Genomic DNA, 22,537 nt, shown 5'->3' with positions numbered 1-22,537 from the left:
AGAAGCTTTGGTTTTATAAAAAAAAAAAGGCTTGAATCTAAAGCTCAGGAATTTTTCTTGGTTTTTTATAAAGTTTCAATCTTTTTTTATTTTCTCTTGAAGGTTGAGTGAGACGATGTCGTTTCCCTTGGTTATCACGAGCATCTAACTCCACCGAACTGACTTTCTTTCTTGTCAGCAGCCGTTTATCTGTTTGACTGTTTAAAAGAAATCAAACTCTTTCCCATTTTTTGTACAAAAACTCCTTTAATAATATATTTAAAAAATGATAAAAAATTTTAAAAATATAGTTGTTTGAATTGATATATTTTTGCTCTTGAATTTTACATTATTTATTACATATTTTGTTATTAAATACTTATTTAATTAAGGGCTTTAGTTATAGTTTAATGGTTTTATATAAAATTAGATGAACCCACAATAAATTTATATAAAAATTTTTTATATTTGAAATAATTAGAGATTAAATCTTTCTTACTAAAATTAAAAATTTAATATTTCACAGATAAAATTTATATATAAACTTGTTTGTGAAAATTTTAACATTTCTTACCCTTAAATTATGCATCACATAAAAACACACTTTCCATCATATAATTCATTTTGTTCATCTTTTTAAATATTTGCAAATATGATATATAAAACAAATTGAGAAACAAAACTTTTACTCTTCAATTTGACATCATTTATACTTAATAACTATTCTTCTTACCCTTATTTTCTAATTGCATTTTTTTTTCAAATTACTTAACATTATCCAATGAAATCATTTAATTTTTTATTTAAAGAATAAAAAAATACAAATCTAATTCTTTAAATATAAAATACTCCAAAGCTGAAAATTCAAGTTTTACTTCATAATTAATTAGAATATTTAATTATTTTCAAGAGATTAATTAAAAATTTTAGAATTATGAATAAATTGTTATGCATAAATTAATTATGAATGGGCGGTAGCTTTTGGGAAAAGTTTTAGATCGAGTTTTTTTTGACTAAAATTAGTAGAATTTGTTATTAGAAATTATTAAATAAAAATTAAAATTAATATAATAAAAAATTTCGTTATAGAAATTAAATATGTAAAATTTGAACAAAATTTAATAAATTTTGATATATATTTTTATATAGACATTTTTAGTAAAAATATTAAAAAAATTTTTATTACAAAATAAGTATTGTTCAAATTTGAATTATAAACAATATTTTCAATAAATTTTTTATATATTATACATTAAACTTTATCAATATATCTGTTTATATTTTTTTATTAAAATTTTTATTAAATTATTTTTTAAAAAAAACTTCACAACTTTTATATAAAAAACTTCATGTATGTTTTGTCCAGGCTGTTGTGCCAAGTCAGTTCCATTGTTCTGGTTGAGAATCAACGCTAAACAGAAATTGCTGGTTCCACCAACTCCAAGATGTTGGTGATTGATAGGCAGCTGATTTCTTGGGGGTTTATAGTTTGGATGTCTGAACTTCTTGGCTTGCATTGAAATCTGGCGATTTGTCTAGAAGGAGCTCTGGCAGTTTAGCATCTTGATTTGTTGCTTCTGATGATGGTGTCTGAGCTTGCTTTAATTCAAACATGTGTATCTCTTCCATCATTGGCTTCCACTCTCTTACTCTTGCATTGACAAACCAATTGGAAACCTGTACAAAGGCTCATTTCATTGCTGCATTAGCCAATCCTGAAGTGCACAAAATTATGGCTCTCTGGAAAAGATGTTCACCTGGACAGACCTGTTTGTAGAGCTAACATTAGCTTTTCCGAATCAGTTGGATAACTGCCATGAATATAAAGTTTGTTCTCAACCATTAATGGACAGTACAATTAGGACAATATGATATTGAAAAGTTTCTAAAACAATCACTCACGGATGCAGGAAATGTTCGAACAGCCATGTCTTGAGCACAGCAACTGCATGATCCGGAAGTCCTCTTTGAGATCGCCAAAGAGGTTAGTAATCCCTTGATCAGATGTCCAAAGGCTTGGAACATTATCATGACACTGGCATTCTTCAAGCAGCTAAAATGCTTTGCAATGGCTTTGAAAGCAAAAACATACATAAGAAGCTGCATTCCCAAGTCCACAAACACATTTGAATAATGCAACAACTGATTGCATTTGCTGGCAGTACAACTTGTATTTCCTGTATACCTAATGGAGATGAAGGAAGAACAGGTTGGAATATTTTAATCTTCCTCACTACCAATAAGTTGCTGCCTGCATTAGCTTTCTAGCTATGAAAACATGTTAAACACTTTGCTGCCACATTTCATCTGATGCAAAGCAATATAGATTTCAGGCATGCATATAACTGAAAATACTCAAATTGGTGCAGCCCTACTAAAGTTTCCTACATAAGAACTGCATTTCCCCTTTTTGTGTGTTCCAATGTCACCCTTACAAGCTCAACAGGCCTCTCTAACAGGGAAAGCTTCAGGGTCATATGCAGGTTAAGAGAGCTTTTCCCCACTGTCAGTGCAGTGCACAGAACACACACAAACAGGGATGTTACCAAGAACACAGAAGGGGTGATGGAAAGGAAAGATTAAAAGGAAACAATATATAGAGAAAATGCAAAACCAAAACAAAACAAAAAAGGAACAGTAACATGATTTAATATGATAAGACAAGATATCTTTTTGCCATCTCTACTAGATAAATCAGATATCTTACCCTGAGGATACTGATACTGATTCTTTGACACAAACAATTAAATCATCAGCTACAATTTAATTGAAAGGAAGTGAATATATCACAATCAACATCTTTTCTTTTATCTTTTCAAACATGCATCCACCGGTCTCATTAGTCTCCACTTAAATGATCATATAGTATTTTCATTTCTACAGTATATTAACTGAAAATCGAACGCAGTTTTCCTACTGTCATTTGCACTGATGCCAACGATGCTAAATTCTGTCACTGCATGTAATTGCATCCTTACCAACCCCACCATCACATAAGCTCTCCAATGGAAAGTCTAAAACTCTATAATCCACACCACAAAAATTAATCATCTAGAATCTGCTATGCAGGCTTCAAAAACCTTGAACTTTTCAACACACATACATACCCAGTGAATGGACCAAGTGGAACAGAACTTCTCATTTGGCCATTCTGCTTCAAAAGACCTCCCAAGATTGAATTCCCAGAGCTTTTTTGAGCATCCGAGTTCAAAGGGAGATTCATGTTATCATGTTGTTGAAAAGATATAGACAAAGATAAACCCTGGCCATTAAAGAACTGGTAATTAATATCTCTTGGGTTTTGCATTGTGTTTGAGCACAAAGATTGTAGCAAAGTATGCATCAAAGTTGGTTGATGAGAAGAAGAAAGTAACGCTGGTTGGTTTGGTTGGAAAAGTGGAGCTTGCGAGGTTTGTTCTTCATCTTGGTTGGTTCCAATGGTGACTCTAAGCCTGTTTCTTCTGTTATGTTGTGGTATATTATATCCAGCCATGAAAAAAAATGTTTAGAAAATTCATGTTTGTTTTCAAGATTTGAATTGAAGATCACTCGTTTGAATTTAATTTTGCTAAATAAAAAAAATTACACAATTAACTCAGCTCCATCACTTTCAGGTCAAACAGTAATTTAACAACTTACAAGTTTATATCATGTACACTAATAACTGTCAAAAGTGAAAATTTTGTATTCATATCTTGGATCTAAATCTGGGAGTAACAGAGATTGGTTTACAACATGAATAATTATAAATTTATTGCAAGCTCAGGAAATCAACATAAGCAAGGCTTTCAAAAAAAATGAAAACAGAATCAAGTGCTACACCTCACAACACCTCATCTGCTTCTCCCATGCATTAAACCAACTGTGAATTCCAGATCGAAACATGAGACTGCTAAAATCCCCATTGTTTGGCTTAATCTATGGTTTTTATGAAGCAAAAACCTGTTTCCCATATTCAGAACAAAGTGTTTTCATGTCTGTCCCAAAGGAGGCACAAAATTGGCTGGCAATGCAACATTTTCTGTTACCTCTTGTACAAAAAATACCTTCTAGGTAGAACAGCAAGCTCTTTTATTTCCATTTTCTGACCGATTGGAAACATTAATGGTAGTGCCTTGAGGAAGGCCAGTGGTGGAAGCTGCTTCCTGTGTTGACAGTGCCTTTTTTCTTATTATGTGGTAAATATCCAATAAAATTGTTTGGAATGCTTTCTCAATATTGAAAGCTTCCAATGCTGAAGTTTCGAGGAAAGAGAGAGCTTCATTCTCGGCCAAGCTTTCTGCATCTCCCTGTGAGACTGCTCTAAGATGATTCAGATCAGACTTGTTCCCAGCCATCATAATGACAATGTTTGAATCTGCATGGTCTCTCAGTTCACGCAGCCATCTGAGGACATTGTCAAAGGTTTGCCTTTTAGTTATGTCATAAACCAAAAGAGCCCCAACTGCACCTCTATAGTAAGCACTGGTAATGGCGCGGTACCTCTCTTGACCAGCTGTGTCCCATATCTGTGCCTTAACTGTCTTCCCTTCTACCTGAAATGCGAGAAACAGCCCCTAAAGCTCAGGTAGAATATACTAATCCAAACACTGACTGCTCTTTTTTTTTTTTTTTCTCAGACCAAGATGGTTAATTTCTTGTGCTTTTGTCTGAAGCTGTAAGAAGTATCAATTAAATCATCAATGGCTAGTTGCCCTTTCCATGTAATTCAGATTTCATTAACATTGTTCAGCTGCTTGATTAACAAATTTAGTGTAAGAACATATAAATATCAGAATCACACAATGAATAAATGAAGCAGCAACGGTGAGTAGAAAAACATTGAGCAAATAAGCCATATATGGAAAAGATAATTAAATTTGATGTATATGAAAAGCCAACCTGAAGAGTCCTTGTTGCAAATTCAACACCAATGGTTGATTTGGACTCCAAGCAAAACTCATTTCTTGTAAATCTTGAAAGAATGTTAGATTTTCCCACGCCTGAATCTCCGATCAATACAATCTTGAATAAATAATCATATTCATGATCCACTTTATATGCCATTTACACTTATCTTTTAAGGTATTCAAAACCTGCTACGTTAAAAAAAAAACAATAAATTAACTTTCATTATATCAAATGATCCAAATTTGAAATTAAAAATTTAATTTAATTAATTCATATAATCAAGTGGCATCTAGTAAATTTAGGATTCGAGCATCAGCACTTACAATCTCATCCCCTATTCACTCAACCTCTTTTGTACAAAAAAAAAAATCCAAATTTGGCTTAACCACTATTACCAATACCCTGAATTTCTTCATATGTAAGAAAACGGAAAACCAAATCCTAAGAACCTATTTATTTCCAATGAAAATGAAGAGAAAAAGGAAATGCATCAGTTTTTTTTTCCTTTTTTCTTGTTCTTGAGAAACAAATAAGGTGTGAAGAAGAGAAGAAACTAACCATAAAATGATGAATGATTAATATTGATTATTGATAGCAAAGGGTGATTAGTGAAATTCTAGAACTTGCTGTTTGTTTTGCTGAAAGTTCTTGCTTGGAGAGAGAGAAAGGCTCCTCACGAGAAGGAGAGAAGACATTGCCTTCCATAGCCAAACAGAGCAACAGATTACCGGATTAAAAGGCACTTAAAACGGTCTTTCAATGGGATCTAACCAAGCTAAATTCGGCCACTTTAACAAAAAAGTGATCATGATAATTGCAAATAATTGAATTACGTCTTCATGGCCCTTTGGCCTGTCAAAATTTTCATTATTAATGTGTCTGGTTATTATTATCTACGTCAAGAAAAACTAGATTAAACCGGTTTCTTGCAAGCATGCATGAACCAACATTTAATACAAACCAAAAAATCATAGTCTATGACTATGCTTTGTCATTGTCATTTTTGGTTTTACGAAAGCTGGTATATTCATGCTATGACCAATAACATTGTTGATAGACCTTTTCAAGAATCGAATCATTCGTCTAAGTTTGAAAGTTTGTTCAAGTTTTGAAAATATTTGAATAAAAAATTATAATATATTGGATGAACTTGAATATAAATTTTAAGTTCGTTTAAATTTTGAGTTAAATTTTAAATAAAAATTTTGAAATTTAAATTTAATTCGATCTGATTCGAATTCACACATATATATATATTAAAATTTTTATTTACATATATATAAATTTTTTATTTTTATATATATGTAAATTATATATAAATAAATTTATATATAAATTAAAAATAAAAATTATATATAATTTATTTTTTATATAATTTTTAATATTAATTTATATATATATATTAATATAATTTCATTAAATTAAATTTAATTATTTTTTAAATTTTTTATTATATAAATTAAGTTTAATGAGTATGTTTGAAATTTATTTTTTTTAATTTGGATCTAATTTAAAAAATTTTAAAACTCAAAATTTTAGATTAAATTAAATTTAAATAAGTATCTAAATTATTAATATGAAAAATAATAATAAGATCAAAAAAACACCCAAGAAAATAGATCTTCGTCCAATGAAAATTTTGCAATAAATGAAAAGATAAATACATAATAAAACAATAGAATATGAATTTCTTAAAATATTGAAGTTCATCTCACGATACGATGAACAACTGTAACATCTGATAAATATTAATTATGACATGACAGGAGTCCAAAAAACAATCGATTTAAATTATATTTTATAATTTTATAATATTATTAATTATTTAAAAATATTAAATTCAATCTAATTCAATTCAATCTATTATCGCGATGAAAAAAGATTCCTTCCGCAAAAGTCTAAAGTCAAGTCAAGTGCTTACATCACCACTTGAACCAAAAGTTACGATTCCAAGTTCCTATTTCATATCTATAAAAAAAAATCCAAATCAATGGTGGTTAGGCTTTGGATATTTATAACCATAAAAAAAAAAAAGAAGAAAAAAAATTATCTACATATTGGAATAACATGTTCATGAATAATATACCAAAAAACGTGTTCATTAATTTGTTGAATCTATAAAGTATGCATAGCTCATACTGATACTTGGGCAAACACATTTTCCAACATAGAACTTGGAAAAGTTTTTTATCTGACCATTCTTTCAATGAAGGGCAGACGATATCTTCTTCAGAGCCTTCTCCTCCATGGCCTTCTCTTGGCTTTGCTTACTAACAGAGCAGCATCTGATCATTCTCCATCCAATACCAATAAAAAGGCAATATTTATTTATATGAATCGATTGGATTGTTCATATATATATATATATAGATATGCATATTTTTTAAGTAATTTTTTTATCATTCTTTCCTGGTTTGATGATCATGAAATATGTCTTAAGTTGTTTCACCTTATCTGGACAAACTTGTTCGTGGTTGATGCATTTCATTTTTGCGCTTTTGAACTTGCAGAGCTACATTGTCTACATGGGCGACCGGCCTAATGATGGAAGTTCCACATCCTTACTTCATAGCAGCATGCTACAAGATGCCTTTGGCAGGTATAAGGAAATACCAATTGCTTACATTTGCATTGAAAATAATTTGCACCATTTGTGGGAATAAAAATGAATAGAAATGCAGATCAATGTATAAGGCTGGTTTGATTGCTATCAGTGATCAAGTAGTAAGAATTTACTTGGAGTTCATAGGCAATTTCGTACAAACAATTGAAAAGAAAACTAGTAAATTTGGAGGCAGTTTGCTTTGGTGCATATAATTGTCTACTACTATTAATATAAAATTGAATAAGAAATCTAATAAGAAATAATACTAAGGCAAAGCTCTGTTATATTAGTCTTGGTTCAAGTCATGATACTCTCCTCTTGTATTTCATTTTCTAAATGAGAAAAAGTTGAAGATAAAGGCTACTTTCTAAATTCTAATTAGGATGTTCATGAGTTGGGCCGGATCGGGTTCAAATCGAACTCATGTTTAGTATTAATAACTTATATGTTTGTCTAAACCCAATTCGACCTAATCTGACCTAATATTTCAAGCTTCAAAATTTTTTTTGTTAAAGCTCTCTTAAAATTTGAGTGAGCCTTTGGGTTTAGACGAGTAGTCCAGCCATTGAATAGGTCTGATTCTAATGTAGCAATTTCAAATTTATTAGAAAGAAAGCATGAACAATAATATGTTGCAAGTAAGACCAGAAAGTATGAAATAAAGAATTGTTCAAGTATATTGCGGTTGACTATCCAAATGGAAATGATGCAGTCAATTTGTTACAAAGTCAGTGATCTATAGCTACAAAAAGAGTTTTAATGGGTTCGTGGTGGAGCTAACCGAGGAAGAAGCACAAAAAATTGCTGGTAAGTGAGCATGATTTCGCCATGATCATTTCTTTTCTTGAAACTGATTAATCCATCTTTGGACATTTTAGGAATGGAAGGCATAGTATCTGTGTTTCCAAATGAAAAAAGAAATCTTCATACAACAAAGTCATGGGACTTTATTGGCTTCTCCCAACAAGTTGAAAGAGCAGCTTTGGAAAGTGATATTATCATCGGAGTCTTTGACACCGGAATTTGGCCTGAATCTGAAAGTTTTAATGACAAAGGACTTGGTCCACCTCCCAGCAAATGGAAAGGCAGGTGCCAAGTAGCAGCAGGCAATTTCACTTGCAACAAGTACTATGCCTTACAGCATAAAAATTTGTTTGTAGCCTTGGATAATCAGTCACATTAGTGCTTGAATTGTCTAACTAACATTGCTGCATATTCAAATGCAGTAAGATCATAGGTGGACAATATTACCGCAGCTCTGGGTTTTTTGTCCTAAATGACATTAATTCTCCAAGAGACTCTGATGGTCATGGTACTCATACTGCATCAACCGCAGCCGGGAAGTTAGTTAATGGGGCAAACCTGTATGGCTTTGGTTCAGGAACAGCCCGAGGAGGGGTTCCATCTGCGCGTATTGCTGCGTACAAAATTTGTTGGTCAGATGGTTGTTTTGATGCTGACATTCTTGCAGCATTTGATGATGCAATTTCAGATGGGGTTGACATTATAACTATTTCAGTTGGAATATCATCAGGACAACCCTATTTCAAAGATTCTATTGCAATCGGAGCCTTTCATGCCATGAAAAATGGCGTATTGACTGTAACCTCTGCAGGTAATGATGGCCCCGACCGTTCAACCATCTCAAATTATTCACCATGGTCCCTTTCTGTGGCTGCTAGCACCATAGACCGCAAATTTTTCACCAAGGTGCAGCTTGGAAACAATAATATTTATGAGGTAATACCATTAATATCAGTTCAAGATGATAGGAAGTGAAACAAGAAGTATTACTATTGAGTAACCGATTAAGGTATAACCAACCACAATTGAATTTCCATTTAATGAAAAGTAGTTAGATATTGCAACTATAATTCCTTTGGTTTCAATACTTATTTGCTTATCTGGCATGTGTCCAGGGAATATCAATAAATACATTTGATCTCAAGAACGAAATGTACCCTATCATTTATGGCGGTGATGCACCCAACACTACTGCAAATTATACGGGGCGTTTGTCCAGGTTCGATCCAAACTGAGCCATTTTCTTAAGAAAAATTAATAATAAATTAGGCTTTAGAAGCTTCAAATTAATATGGGCATCATCACTAAATAAAAATACTACTAACATCCAAACTCAAATGAAAGGTGAGAAAAACAGATTTGGTTAGAAATTTCCTTTCCTAACTGGAAATAAAAGTATGAGAAACATCTAACTCATGATGTCTGATTACGGGTTGGTTCTTGAAGTACAGGTATTGCTATACGAATTCACTAGACCAGAATTTGGTGAAGGGCAAAATTGTTCTTTGTGATGCAGCACTCACTGGGAGAGGACCTCTTTTTGCTGGTGCAGTTGGTGCAGTGATGCGAGACCAGGGTCCATATGATTATGCTGACTTCTATCTTTTGCCTGCATCTTTCGTTGATCTAGTCGATGGTGAAAAGATTTTTCAATATGTAAACTTGACAAGGTAGCAACAAAGTTTTAACACCCCTTTCTATTGTAACTGAAGACATCTAACATTTGAGTATGTATTTTTAAAACAAATTACAGTACCCCAACTGCAACTATATATAAGAGTAACGAGGCTAATGACTCACTTGCTCCTTATATAGTCTCTTTCTCATCAAGAGGTCCGAATCCAATCACACCTGACATACTCAAGGTAACTTGATGAAAAATTAATCTTTCTGTACGTATACCATTCTATATACGACTGATTATTACATTATATTGTTGTTAATAATTGCAGCCAGATTTGTCTGCACCAGGGGTTCACATTCTAGCTGCATGGTCTTTAGTTTCCCCTGTTTCTCAACTTACAGGCGATAATAGATTCGTGCCATTCAACATAATCTCAGGAACATCAATGTCCTGCCCACATGTTGCTGCAGCAGCTGCCTATGTTAAATCATTTCATCCCACATGGTCCCCTGGTGCTATTAAATCTGCCCTCATGACCACAGGTAATGGCCATGACTTGTTACATTAATTCCCTGAACTACAATTTTTTTTTTGTGACTGTAGTTAATTTTTCTGATTGCAATGTTCTTTGCAGCGTACCCTATGAGTTCCAGCATTAACTTGGACGCTGAATTTGCATATGGCTCAGGCAATTTGAATCCTACCAAGGCTGTCAATCCTGGTCTACTATATGATTCTGAGGAAGTTGACTACATAAAATTTTTATGTGGACAAGGATATGGCACTCGGTTTCTACGATTAGTGACCGGCGATAATTCTACTTGTTCTGAAGCTACCAATGGTACAGTTTGGGATCTAAACTACCCTTCCTTTGCTCTTTTTAGGTCACCCTTGAAACCTATTCGCCATGCCTTCAACAGGACAGTCACAAATGTGGGATCACCAATGTCTATATATAGAGCAAAAGTGACTGTCCCAACAGGAGCACTTAAGATACAAGTTAATCCAAATGTTTTGTCATTCACATCTCTGGGGCAGAAGCTATCATTTGTATTAACAATTGAAGGAAAAACTGATAAATCTATAGTTTCTGCTTCTTTGGAATGGGATGATGGTGTGCACATAGTGAGGAGTCCCGTCGTTGTATTTATTTCAATATCATAATATCTTACAAATAGCTCTACTCTAATGACTCTGGGGACTCAAGTAAATAAGGAACTATGTAATTCTTGGGGTTTGAGTAAATCCCTGCTTATATAGTGGACAATCGTTTCCTTGTTGGCTTGTTGCTGCTTTCTGCAGCCTTGTTTGTTTTGTATCAGCTTTACTGCTTTCTATGGATACTAAAACTCTATAATTACTTCTCTTCTCTATAAAATCCATATACATAAAAAATTATTGTAGAAGAGACTGTTAAAATACTTCTGTTTATTGAACATTAAAACACTATTTTCAACCAACAATTTGCAAGAGTTGCTTTGGAAAAGAAATGTTATGATTGGAATTTTAGACTCCAAAATTTGGCCCAAATCTGAAAGTTTTAATAGCAAAGGCATTTGCCAAGCAGCACCCCACACGTTCACTTGCAACAAAGAATGCATCTTAAAAACATAAAAATTTGTTTAGTCTTGGACTTGGACTTGGAGAATTCAGTCAAATTACTGCTGGAATTGCCTAATATACATACCAAGTAGCTAAAATTAACAAGCTCTAAACCTAAAGTCTTAATAAGCCAGCCAAACCATACAATTTCATACCTAATAACCTAAATTGCTTAAAATGAAATGCCAATAGGGCAAAACTTCCATTGCCCAAAGTTCAAACCATATATATCAAGAAAATTAAAAAAAAAAAAATTCAAACCCTACCGTTTTGGCTACAGTGCTACAAATCTCTATATATATGTGGTAAGCCAAAGTCCTCATCCAAAAGGAATTTATCATCAGCTGTGAACTCAAAATTATTGGGGAAATCTGAAAATTGCTGCTGCTGCTGCTGCTGCTGTACGTTAAAATCATCTTGGCCCATGGAATGGAACTGATCAGAAGGAATTGGTGACATATCTACGGCTGTTGGTATAAAATTACCATATTCAGACACAGCAGCCTGCTGAGAAAATATGGTTGAGTCAGGTTCCAGCATAGTATCAAAAGATTCAGGCAACTTTGGGAGTCCTCCAGATGAAGAATTATGATATATATTGTGGTAAAAAGGCATTGGATAAGTTTGTTGTGGCAGCATATTGAAGTCTTCAACTTGAAAGTGTTGATCAGATGGAGGTAAAATACCATATTCTTGCTTCTTGGTTTCAGTGTAAGCTGGAATTGCAACTTCAGCTCCCTCCTATTTTTTATCAGTACCCTGCTGAGGGGTTTGAGGTTTTGGCTTTGCATCCTTCTGCTTCTTATACACTCTGCACAGTACCCAATCATCAAGCTGGAACAAAAAAAAAAACATTAATTAAGTGATAAGCAATAATAAATAAAGTTACAATCAACAAAGCTAGACTATGTCTATCACATATATGCTAGATACAAGTATAATTCAGAACTAAAGCAACATAAAAAGAAGAAAAAAAGGTTACCCTCATGTCATCATTGCTAGCTCTTTCTCTTGGTGGAGGATTACTTAATACATATTCATGCATAATCCAATTCGTCTTAACACCGTGAGGTTGCTTCCCCCTGCAGAAGACTAAAGTCTTCTTGAATCCAACTAAATTTCCTTTACACTTGACAAGCTTATCAGCTCCAGTTGCCTTCCAGAATCCATCGCCAGCTCCTCTCTCTGGTCTTGTGCCATTGCGGTATTTGCGGTCTCTTGGAGTGAAGAAATACCACTCATTCACAACTCCATTTGATGACTTATTATTACTGATCTCTATTCTCAAAGACAAAGACATAAATTATTAAATTTATAAAAGAAATTATTGAAAATGTTTTGTTATTTTAGTTAATTTTTTGGGCAATGTATAACTATAATTAGTTTATACAATTCTTGTTAACTTCAATCAGTTAGTTAACTTACCCAAATATATCATCTTTCAAAAAAAAAAAATCAAATATATCCAATTTGTACAACGACGTAACAATTCTAAGAGATTTTAAATTCTTATAAATATTATTACAGTTAATATTATTTTATTATTATATAATATTAAAAAATATTACAATATTTCTTATTTCATATTTGGATAAATAAAATGTTATTGATTATAATTTTCAGTTATAATTAATAATGAAATTTGATTATATTGCTTATGGTATTTGCAATTAGAGCTCTCGTTTTACATGGTTCATCCTAACCTGCAGTTTTACTTTGTCTCATGCTTCTTAGCTGCCATGGGACATCGAATGATTGAAAGGCTTAACTAATTTCTTCTGATTTTACTTCTTTTTTTTTTCCTTGTTTCTCCCGATGGAAAGAAAAAACACATACTACAAACTCGTACACCCAAAGTAGAGATCTATGTCTAGAAATTTCAATAAAAAAGCCTTTGCATTTCAATTCTGATCCGCTCCTTACCATGAATTTTGATCCTGATCCCATATTAAATCAGTTTAAGGTCGTGGAGTTTGAAACTATAACAAACTTTTGAATGTTCAAATTATCTCTAGAAAAAGTGGTTCATGTAGCCGGTAGACCGGTTCAGGATTAAACTATCCACTTAAATTCGAAGGTTCAATCAAATTTTGAAAAAATTTAAACAAAAAATTAAAATTTATTAAATTAGTTTGGATATAATTTTTAGATTTGTTTAAATTTTAAGTTGAATATTAAACAATTAAGCCTTAAACAAAAGAATTAAAATCTTAACCCGGCCCAACCCAGCTCAAATAAACATATATAATTAAAATATTATAATTGTATAAATATATATTTTTTTATTTTTATATTTTATTTTTAAAAAAATTTAAAAATTTTTTATTATATAAATTAAATTTAATGAGTAAATTTGATATTTATTTTTTTAATTTAAGTAAAATTAAAAAAAAAATTGAAGCTCGAAATATCAGGCCTAATCGGAACAAGCATATGAACTCTTAATATTAAGTATGAACTTAGCCTGACCCAACTATGAACACCTTTGACAATCGTTGATTTGAACAATTAATTTAAACTTTGGTCAATAGATTTATGTAATCCCTTATCTATTTCAAAACTATGACTCCATCCCTTATTCGAAAACTGTAGGCTCTCCCTACCCAAAAAATTCTCTAAGAAACAGTGGCGTATGGTAGTTTATATTTGATATGTAGTAATCAAATATTGAAATGGTTAATTGGTCAAAAATGCAAATAAAAAAATATAAAACTCCACCGTATTTACTATTTTTCACACATGAAGAGAGAAAATTAATCCCCAAGAGTTAAGAAACAGTGGAAATATGCACTTGAGAGAAAGTTTGATGCAAGAGCAAGAGTACATATCCAAATCCACCCATTCTCAATAATGCACTTACAGTACTTTGTTATAAGTTTCTTAATCCAAACAATATGTACTACATGTTTTGAACGGTTCGATTCAAATGCCAATTATATGCGACAAAAATGAACATTTGAATAATTTCTGTTGTAATCAGCACTTTTGGCAGAAATAACACTGTTTCATTAGTAAAAGCCAGCCATGGCCACCTTTCTTCCATTTGCGAGCTTAACAATGATTAGTTTGTTTCAGAAATTAAAGCCATGGAGCTCATTCCTAGTACAATTAATCAATGCTTATGTATAGCCCCTTCCAATGGAGCTTATTCATACTACGAAACTTGCCAATGGTGGTCCAGAGTCCAGACTTCTCCTTTGACATGGCTTATGCTCATCTGTTTCACTGTCAGCACGCTTGTTGGTTGCCATGGAGCCTCTGATGAGAGACAGGCAAACAGATTTTTCCATGAAACCTGAGTTTATTTGGTTGATTTAGGAATTAGAATTAGTTCTGATACGTCTAATTGTTTTGTTGAACAAGGTCTACATTGTTTACATGGATGACCTTCCAAAGGGTGAGGTCTCTGCTGCAAGCCTTCACATCAGCTTGCTTCAGGATATTGTTCCCAGGTTTGTCAATTGTCATTTATTTTCCTTGCATGTGAATGCAAGTTTTACTCAACTTTGATTCACCATTTCATATATAATTACTTCTATTTGTGAATTGAATTCAGAAGTGCTGCATCAGACATTTTGCTCTACAGCTACCATAGGAGCTTCAATGGATTTGCAGCCAAGTTGACCGAGGAGGAGGCAGAGAAACTGAGAGTTCTCTGACATTGAGATGCTTCTTTAATAGATTTAAATATTATTTTTTGGTGAAATTATGGAAAGAACTCCCTTTTTTTGTTATTTTTTTTAATAATTGAGGCTTTTGGAATTTCAACTGGGATGCAGTGGGAGTAAATATTCAACATTTTATCAATAGATCACGCGGCTATCCAAAAAGGTGACTGGAAATATTTTTCTTCAGGAAAGGAAGGGATTGCCTCTGTGTTCCAAAAGAAGCAGCTCTACATATCAAGGTCATGGGAATTCATAGGCTTCTCCAAAAAAGTGAAAAGATCAGTTATTGAGAATGATATTGTTGTTGGAATGCTTGACACAGGGATATGGCCAGAATCTGAAAGTTCTAACGACACAGGATTTGGTCCACTTCCTGAAAAATGGAAGGACTCTTGCCAAAAGTCATCCAATTTCACTTGCAACAAGTAAAAATAATTGTACAAAGCTTTATCATAACACACATAAGCAGATAAAAATAATTTATCAAATGTTGATTGGTCTTTTCATAATCCCTTTCAGGAAAATAATTGGAGCTAGATCCTAGATACTACCGGGCTGATGGAGAATTCGGTTCAGATGATTTCGAATCTCCAAGAGACTCAGATGGTAATGGGAGTCACACTGCATCAACAGCTGCAGGTGGCTTAGTTAGCCAGGCAAGTTTATATGCCCTTGCCGAAGGGATGGCTCGTGGAGGGGTTCCATCTGCCCGCATTGCAGAGTACAAGATATGTTGGTCTGATGGTTGCCATCATGCAGACATTCTTGCAGCATTTAATGATGCAATAGCCGATAGTGTTGACATTATCTCTCTTTCAGTTGGGGGTTCCTTTGCATCCGATTATTTTGAAAACTCCATTGCTATTGGAGCTTTCCATTCAATGAAGAATGGGATCCTGACGTCCAACTCTGCTGGTAACAATGGTCCTGATCCTGCATCAATTGTGAATCTTTCACCTTGGTCTCTATCTGTAGCTGCTAGTACCATAGATAGAAAGTTCGTGAGGAAGGTGAAACTCGGTAACGGTGAAATTTATGAAGTAATTAAGGGGAATCATTTATGCTACTCCTATGCCAACTCTTGAATTAACCAGTTTTATATATGATTAATGTAGGGAACATCTATAAATACATTTGATCTCGATGGAAAAATGTACCCTTTCATCTATGGTGGAGATGCCCCGGACATTTCACAAGGTTTTGTTTACCAGGATTCCATGTAGCATTGAGCATTGAGATTGCAAAATGCAGACCTTATGCTACATTAATGAATGTTATCTTGATGTCGAAAAATTCGTTATGGATTGCAGGTATTGCTTGCCAGGGTCATTGAACGAAACATTAGTGAAAGGAAATATTGTTTTTTGCGAAGATTACAGCAATGCTGAAGGTGCAATGGAGGGAGGAGCTGTTGGTGCTGTATTTCAATATGAAGGAAACAAAGATAATGAATTCAGTTACCCTCTACCTCTTTCCAACTTGAACATGGATGATGGAAGAACTGTTTTCAACTCTGTTAACTCAACAGAGTATATGCCAAGTTCTCTATATAATATTTATCCGTAAAAGTTTAATCAGAGGCTGAATATTATTAATTTAGTTGCATTACTTTGATTAGAAACCCAACTGCAACAATATACAAGAGCATCCAAGAATATAATCAGTTTGCCCCGTACTTTGCTTCATTTTCATCTCGAGGGCCTAACCCTATTACAGCAGATATCCTCAAGGTAAATGAAATAGTTTTCTCCATTTTCTGTTAAATTTCCTTCCTTTTAAGTTCTAATTTCTTGATTTGAGGCAGCCTGATCTTACAGCACCTGGGGTTGATATTTTGGCTGCATGGTCTGGAAATACCACTGTGACAGCAACCGAAGGTGATGCAAGAGTAGTTCCATACAATATTGTTTCTGGCACATCCATGTCTTGTCCACATGCAACTGGGGCAGGTGCTTATGTTAAGTCATTTCATCCGACATGGTCTCCTGCTGCCATTAAGTCTGCTCTAATGACAACAGGTATTAGTTTTATGCAAGATCAAAATTGCATTTTGAAAACGGCCATATGTAGACATGAAATGTTTATCAAAGAGCTTTTGAATTCTCACATCTAAGTAGAATCCATCTAATTTTTTGCAGCTTTTCCAGTGAGTGCTGAGAACAACATTGAAGGTGAGTTTGCGTTCGGGGCAGGTCACATAAATCCTGCACTAGCAGCCCAACCCGGATTGATATATGATGCCGGGAAGATTGATTATGTTAAATTTTTGTGTGGACGAGGATATAGCCCTGCATATCTACAGCTCATAACTGGAAATAATAGCAGTTGTTCTGAAGAAACAAATGGAACATTGTGGGATCTAAACTACCCTTCCTTTGCATTATCTGCTACTCCTGGAAAATCTATCACTAGACACTTTCATGGGACGGTAAAAAATGTTGGATCAGCTGTGTCAACTTACAAGGCAGTTGTTAAGGCTGCACCAGGACTTAAAATCCAAGTTCAACCAAGTGCACTTTCTTTCAATTCTCTTGGCCAAAAGGAATCCTTTGTTGTGACTATTAGAGCTGAAGTTGGCAACTCTATTATCTCTTGTTCTTTGACCTGGAATGATGGCCTGCATCAAGTGAGGTGCCCTATTGTTGCTTATGCTTCGATAATCGAATGAATATTGAAGAAGATCGAAGTTATTTTTATTATCAATCTGTTTGTTGTATGTATTTTACTCTTTTAGTTTCATCTACATAATGATTGAATCTTGCATGCAACTAATTCAATATTGTAAATACAATTGTTTTCATGCAGTTGAAAACTATGAAAGTGTCAATGTATGATGGAAAAATAAAATGAAAGTGTGCAGAATCTCATCCTAAATTTATGTCTTTGTTGTTGAAAAAAAAAATTAGAAAACTAGTATTATTATATTGATATTCATAATTAATTACGATGATTATATAAATGGATTATATAATATATATTATTCTAAAAAGAAAAAAATAAATTCAATTGATTTTACTTTAATTAAAAAACTTGATGCAATGAATATAAAATAAATTAATATGTACAATAATTTTATGCATATTTTCCCATCAATTTTGACTTATTTTCATTTTCCCTCTGTATTTTGAAATTTCTTGCTGTTACTTGGTTTTTATTTCTCTTCAGTATATAAATATATATAATCTAACACTAAAATAGATAAAGATATTAATCTTACCCAAATCTAAAAGAAAACATGATTTTTACTCTAATGGGGATAGGATGGGTATTAAATTTTAGGGATGAGAATGGGAGTTAATAAAGTTTTAAATTTTTTATAGAAAACAAGTATAGAAATAGGTAATATAGTATTTTCCTTGAACTTGCACCCAATATATTTACATATTTAATAAATTAATTTTTTTATTTAATAATATAAATTTTATTTTAGATTTATTAAAACTAATATATTTGTGTTTAAAAATATATATATATATATATATATATTTATAAAAAAATTACTTATATGTGAAAAATAAAATTTAAAAAAACTAAAAAATATTTTTTATTTTTTTAAAATACATGGAAACAAAGATTATTCATACCCATTAAATACAAAAAAAAAATGAAAATGTAGGTAAATTTGAAATACTCATTGAAAATAGGTAGAAGGATGAGTATAATATAAAAAAAAAAAATGAGAATAAAAATTGCTCCACCTATCCCACATCCTAACTATTGAAATTTCTAAAAACAAAAGGAATGTTGATTTAAGTTTACGATTGGAGACATTTCTGAAGTTGGAATATTGACATTTAAAATAAAATAAAATAAAATAAAAACTACACGTATAGGCTTTTAAAATTTTAAAAAAAATGGTAAAAGTGAATTTTAAAATATGAATTCTCACTTTATTTTTAAAGAAAAATATATTTCATTGTAAACTTATAAATACCTATATATATTTTTATAATTTATTTTTTTATCAATTTTTTAGTTAAAATTATGAAAATAAAATTTATAAGAATTAAAAATCGAACTTCAATCTTATATTAAAATGAATGAACCATCTAGAATAAACTTAAAGCTCGCCTTGATGCTTTGAGTTAAAAAGTGTTTTGTATGAAGACAATTGGCACAATAGATTGGGAAAGATCTTATATGAACATACCCAAAGGTAAACCTTTACTAAAGGCACCCAACTTGGCAGCTATACTATTACCAGTTGCCACAAAATAAGAGTAATTAAGAATTCATAACAAATCTCGAGAATTCCAAAGCAATCGTGCCAATCCATGAACAAAATCAATCAAATTTTCACCTTGGAGACAAGCTATATTATTGATTGCCATAAGCTTCATTTACGTGAAAACTAGCTCGAAATGGTAAGTTAATAAAACAAAAAAAAAAAAAATTTGTTAGAGATTTGAAAATGTGAGGTCAACTATATATATTCCAATCTTTTACATGAATTTTTTAAACAATAAAATCAAATTGAATCTCATAAAAAAAAATTTGTTAGAGATTTGAAAATGTGAGGTCAACTATATATATTCCAATCTTTTACTTGAATTTTTTAAACAATAAAATCAAATTGAATCTCATCAAACTCTCATTATATGCTCTATTTCTGCAAGTGTACTATTAATTAAAAGAAAAGGATAGGGTAGCTTCTTTTTTTTTGTTTTCATAAATTTTATATAAAAAAGATTACAATCTTGATATAGAATAAGAAATTACAAGTGTTGATATTTGAATTCTAAATATATTATATATCATTTTTTAATGATAGTTGCATAAACCAATTAAACTAAACTATAAATTTTTCATTTTATATTTAATTTTTGCATGAACCTTCTTTGTATAAAAGGATTGCAAGTGCTGCATATAGCAATTGCCAGAACCATTGCATTTTTAGCATGGAAGACAAAATTGCACTATATTCATGCCTTTTTCTTCTTTCCATCCTTATTATCAAGCTCTTGCTTGGAACAAGAACCAAACACAAGAACCTACCCCCAAGTCCTTTTGCACTTCCAATCCTAGGCCACCTCCATCTCCTCAAGGAACCCCTCCACCGATGCCTCTTCACCCTTTCACAAAAATACCGTCCAATCTTCTCCCTCCAGCTCGGCTCCCGCCTTTCCATTGTTGTGTCATCACCCTCCGCCGTGGAAGAATGCTTCACCAAAAACGATATCATTTTTGCAAGCCGCCCTCTCTTTTGGGCAGGCAAGTATGTTGGCTACAACTACACCAATGTAGGCTTAGCTCCATATGGTGACCATTGGCGCAACCTTCGTCGTATATTCAGACATGAAATACTCTCTCCAAATTGCTTGAAACTGTCTTCGGCAATTCGGATGGACGAAGCGAGGATTTTACTGAAAAATTTGTACAATTTTGTTTCTAGCCAGGATGATAGTTTCGTCAAGGTAAAGTTGAAACCAATGTTGTCAGAATTCACATTCAATATGATATCAGAATGGTTGCAGGAAAACAATACAATATTGGAGAAGAAGTGACAGGAAAACTAGAAGGAAAAAGACTACAGAAGCTTGTAGAAGATCTTTTTCAGATGGGAGTCTCAGGAAATATAGGAGATTTTTTCCCTTCATTGCAGTGGATTGATTTTCAAGGATTCAAGAAGAAAACAGTGAGACTTTTCAAAGAAACAGATGCATTCTTGCAAGATTTGATTGATGAGCATAGAATGAATAAAGGTGATTCTGGGAGGGAAAACACCATGATCAGCCATTTGCTTTCTTTGCAAGAATCACAGCCTGAGTATTACACTGATCAAAACATCAAAGCCCAGATGATGGTAATTAGTCACATTCCGTTTTTTTTATATTTATTATTTTTGTTCAAGTGACTACCACAATCTAGAGTAATATGCATCAATCATTCATGATTTTTGGTATAATTAAAATAACTCATTATCTTTAAATGCATCAATCATTCAAGACATGTAGGTTTTTTATTAAGCAACCATTAAAAATACTTTTAATGTGTTTGCTTTGATCATGCCCAGGACATGCCAAATGCATCCATGGATACAATAGTGTCAACGGTAGAATGGAGCATGTCAAATTTACTCAACAATCCAAATGCATTGGAAAAGACTATAGCTGAGATAGACTGCCTTGTTGGCCAAGACAAATTGCTAGATGAAGTTCATGATCTACGCAAACTAAATTATTTACAGAACGTAATCTCTGAGACCCTTCGACTAAACTCGATAGCACCACTCTTAATCCCCCATAGATCCTCGGATCATTGTACCCTAGGAGGGTATCACATTCCTAAGGACACTATGTTGTTAGTCAATGCATGGGCAATTCACAGGGACCCCAAGCTGTGGGATGAACCAACAAGTTTTAAGCCTGACAGGTTTGACAAATGGAGAAATTGATCATGAAACTAATTATAAGCTAATGCCATTTGGCCTGGGAAGGAGGTCTTGCCCTGGAATGGATCTAGCTCGCCGTGCTGTTGGCTTGGTTTTGGGGTCACTGATTCAGTGCTTCGAGTGGAAAAGAGTTGGTCAACAGGAAATTGACATGACTGAAGGCAAAGGTGTGACTATGCCTAAAGCTGAACCTTTAGAGGCTTTGTGCAAAGCACGCAACATGGCAAATAAACTGATGTCTTGACTGAAGTACCAGTGAACCAGTCTGAACTTATGAATAATAAAATTAATTCTATGTTTTATGCATTCTTTTTTGTTATACTTCTAAAGTCATATGCTTCCATTTACTAGATATCAAGGGATCGAGCTCGATTATCCAGTTCATATGAAAATTTTGATAATAATACTTTGTAGTTTTTTAGTATAAAAGAAATTATAGTCCGAAAATACAAGAGATTATAAAAATTGGGAATTGAAGCCTATACTTACAGGATATTATCTCTTAAAAATAGTTATATGATTCAACTGAATTAAGTTCAATATTCAAATTTTTAATTTTTTTTCTAGAAAGTGTTAAAAAAAATGAAAAAAAGATTGGCAATCATATATAAGATCCAGACTACCAGAGAAATGGATTTTGCTTTAATTTATTCATATATCAACTTTAATTGATAACATGAAACCAATCTCTTCTGTCAGATAAAACCAGAATGTGATGAACCTATTCATGGAAGTTTTCTGTCACCTTTTGTTTCTTTCTTCTTTTGCTTTTGTCAATTAATTATGTTTTTTTTTTTTTTTGGTTTCATTCCATGAATCCAAGATTAGTTCCCTAAATTTGATACCATTAAATTATTATTATTTCTTAAGTTTATATTTAATTTTTTATTTAAACGCTAATATTAAGTATTAACAATGTTAAAAAAAATCAAAAATAAAAATATTAAGTGGCAATGCACTGTTAAAATCCTTAA

At 32.5% G+C, this 22,537-nt stretch overlaps 3 protein-coding genes and 3 pseudogenes across 3 annotated transcripts; 3 read left to right on the top strand and 3 right to left on the bottom strand.

Annotated features, from left to right (window-relative positions):
* Nucleotides 1–134: 134 nt before the first annotated feature.
* LOC111297588 (BEL1-like homeodomain protein 9) lies at nucleotides 135–3,472 on the bottom strand (annotated as a pseudogene).
* A 364-nt stretch (nucleotides 3,473–3,836) lies between these two features.
* LOC111296577 (ras-related protein Rab2BV-like) lies at nucleotides 3,837–5,541 on the bottom strand. The gene is made up of 3 exons (XM_022890961.2): nucleotides 5,428–5,541; nucleotides 4,861–5,054; nucleotides 3,837–4,514 (listed from the first exon to the last, which is right to left on the bottom strand). Exons 2-3 carry the CDS (start codon nucleotides 5,023–5,025, stop codon nucleotides 4,029–4,031), a joined length of 651 nt encoding a protein of 216 aa, XP_022746696.1. The 5' UTR covers nucleotides 5,026–5,054; nucleotides 5,428–5,541; the 3' UTR covers nucleotides 3,837–4,028.
* A 1,332-nt stretch (nucleotides 5,542–6,873) lies between these two features.
* Nucleotides 6,874–11,271, top strand: LOC111296832 (cucumisin-like). The gene is made up of 10 exons (XM_022891305.2): nucleotides 6,874–7,186; nucleotides 7,380–7,468; nucleotides 8,187–8,281; nucleotides 8,353–8,599; nucleotides 8,701–9,214; nucleotides 9,394–9,497; nucleotides 9,730–9,948; nucleotides 10,032–10,143; nucleotides 10,231–10,444; nucleotides 10,537–11,271. The coding sequence occupies exons 1-10, from the start codon at nucleotides 7,076–7,078 to the stop codon at nucleotides 11,064–11,066; spliced, it is 2,235 nt and encodes a 744-aa protein (XP_022747040.2). The 5' UTR covers nucleotides 6,874–7,075; the 3' UTR covers nucleotides 11,067–11,271.
* A 674-nt stretch (nucleotides 11,272–11,945) lies between these two features.
* Nucleotides 11,946–13,451, bottom strand: LOC111297587 (NAC domain-containing protein 1-like). The gene is made up of 5 exons (XM_089741783.1): nucleotides 13,341–13,451; nucleotides 13,208–13,238; nucleotides 12,930–12,942; nucleotides 12,487–12,787; nucleotides 11,946–12,338 (listed from the first exon to the last, which is right to left on the bottom strand). The coding sequence occupies exons 1-5, from the start codon at nucleotides 13,449–13,451 to the stop codon at nucleotides 12,246–12,248; spliced, it is 549 nt and encodes a 182-aa protein (XP_089597909.1). The 3' UTR covers nucleotides 11,946–12,245.
* A 1,139-nt stretch (nucleotides 13,452–14,590) lies between these two features.
* LOC111297579 (cucumisin-like) lies at nucleotides 14,591–17,840 on the top strand (annotated as a pseudogene).
* Nucleotides 17,841–20,004: 2,164 nt separating this feature from the next.
* LOC111297582 (cytochrome P450 81Q32-like) lies at nucleotides 20,005–21,871 on the top strand (annotated as a pseudogene).
* The last annotated feature ends 666 nt before the right edge of the window (nucleotides 21,872–22,537 follow it).

The sequence above is a fragment of the Durio zibethinus genome, chromosome 12, assembly GCF_047325235.1.
Source record: "Durio zibethinus cultivar Kanyao isolate XHJ-2024 chromosome 12, ASM4732523v1, whole genome shotgun sequence".
Classification (NCBI taxonomy): domain Eukaryota; kingdom Viridiplantae; phylum Streptophyta; class Magnoliopsida; order Malvales; family Malvaceae; genus Durio; species Durio zibethinus.
The sequence above is the reverse complement of the archived record's forward strand: the minus strand, read 5'-3'. Positions and strand labels throughout refer to the sequence as shown.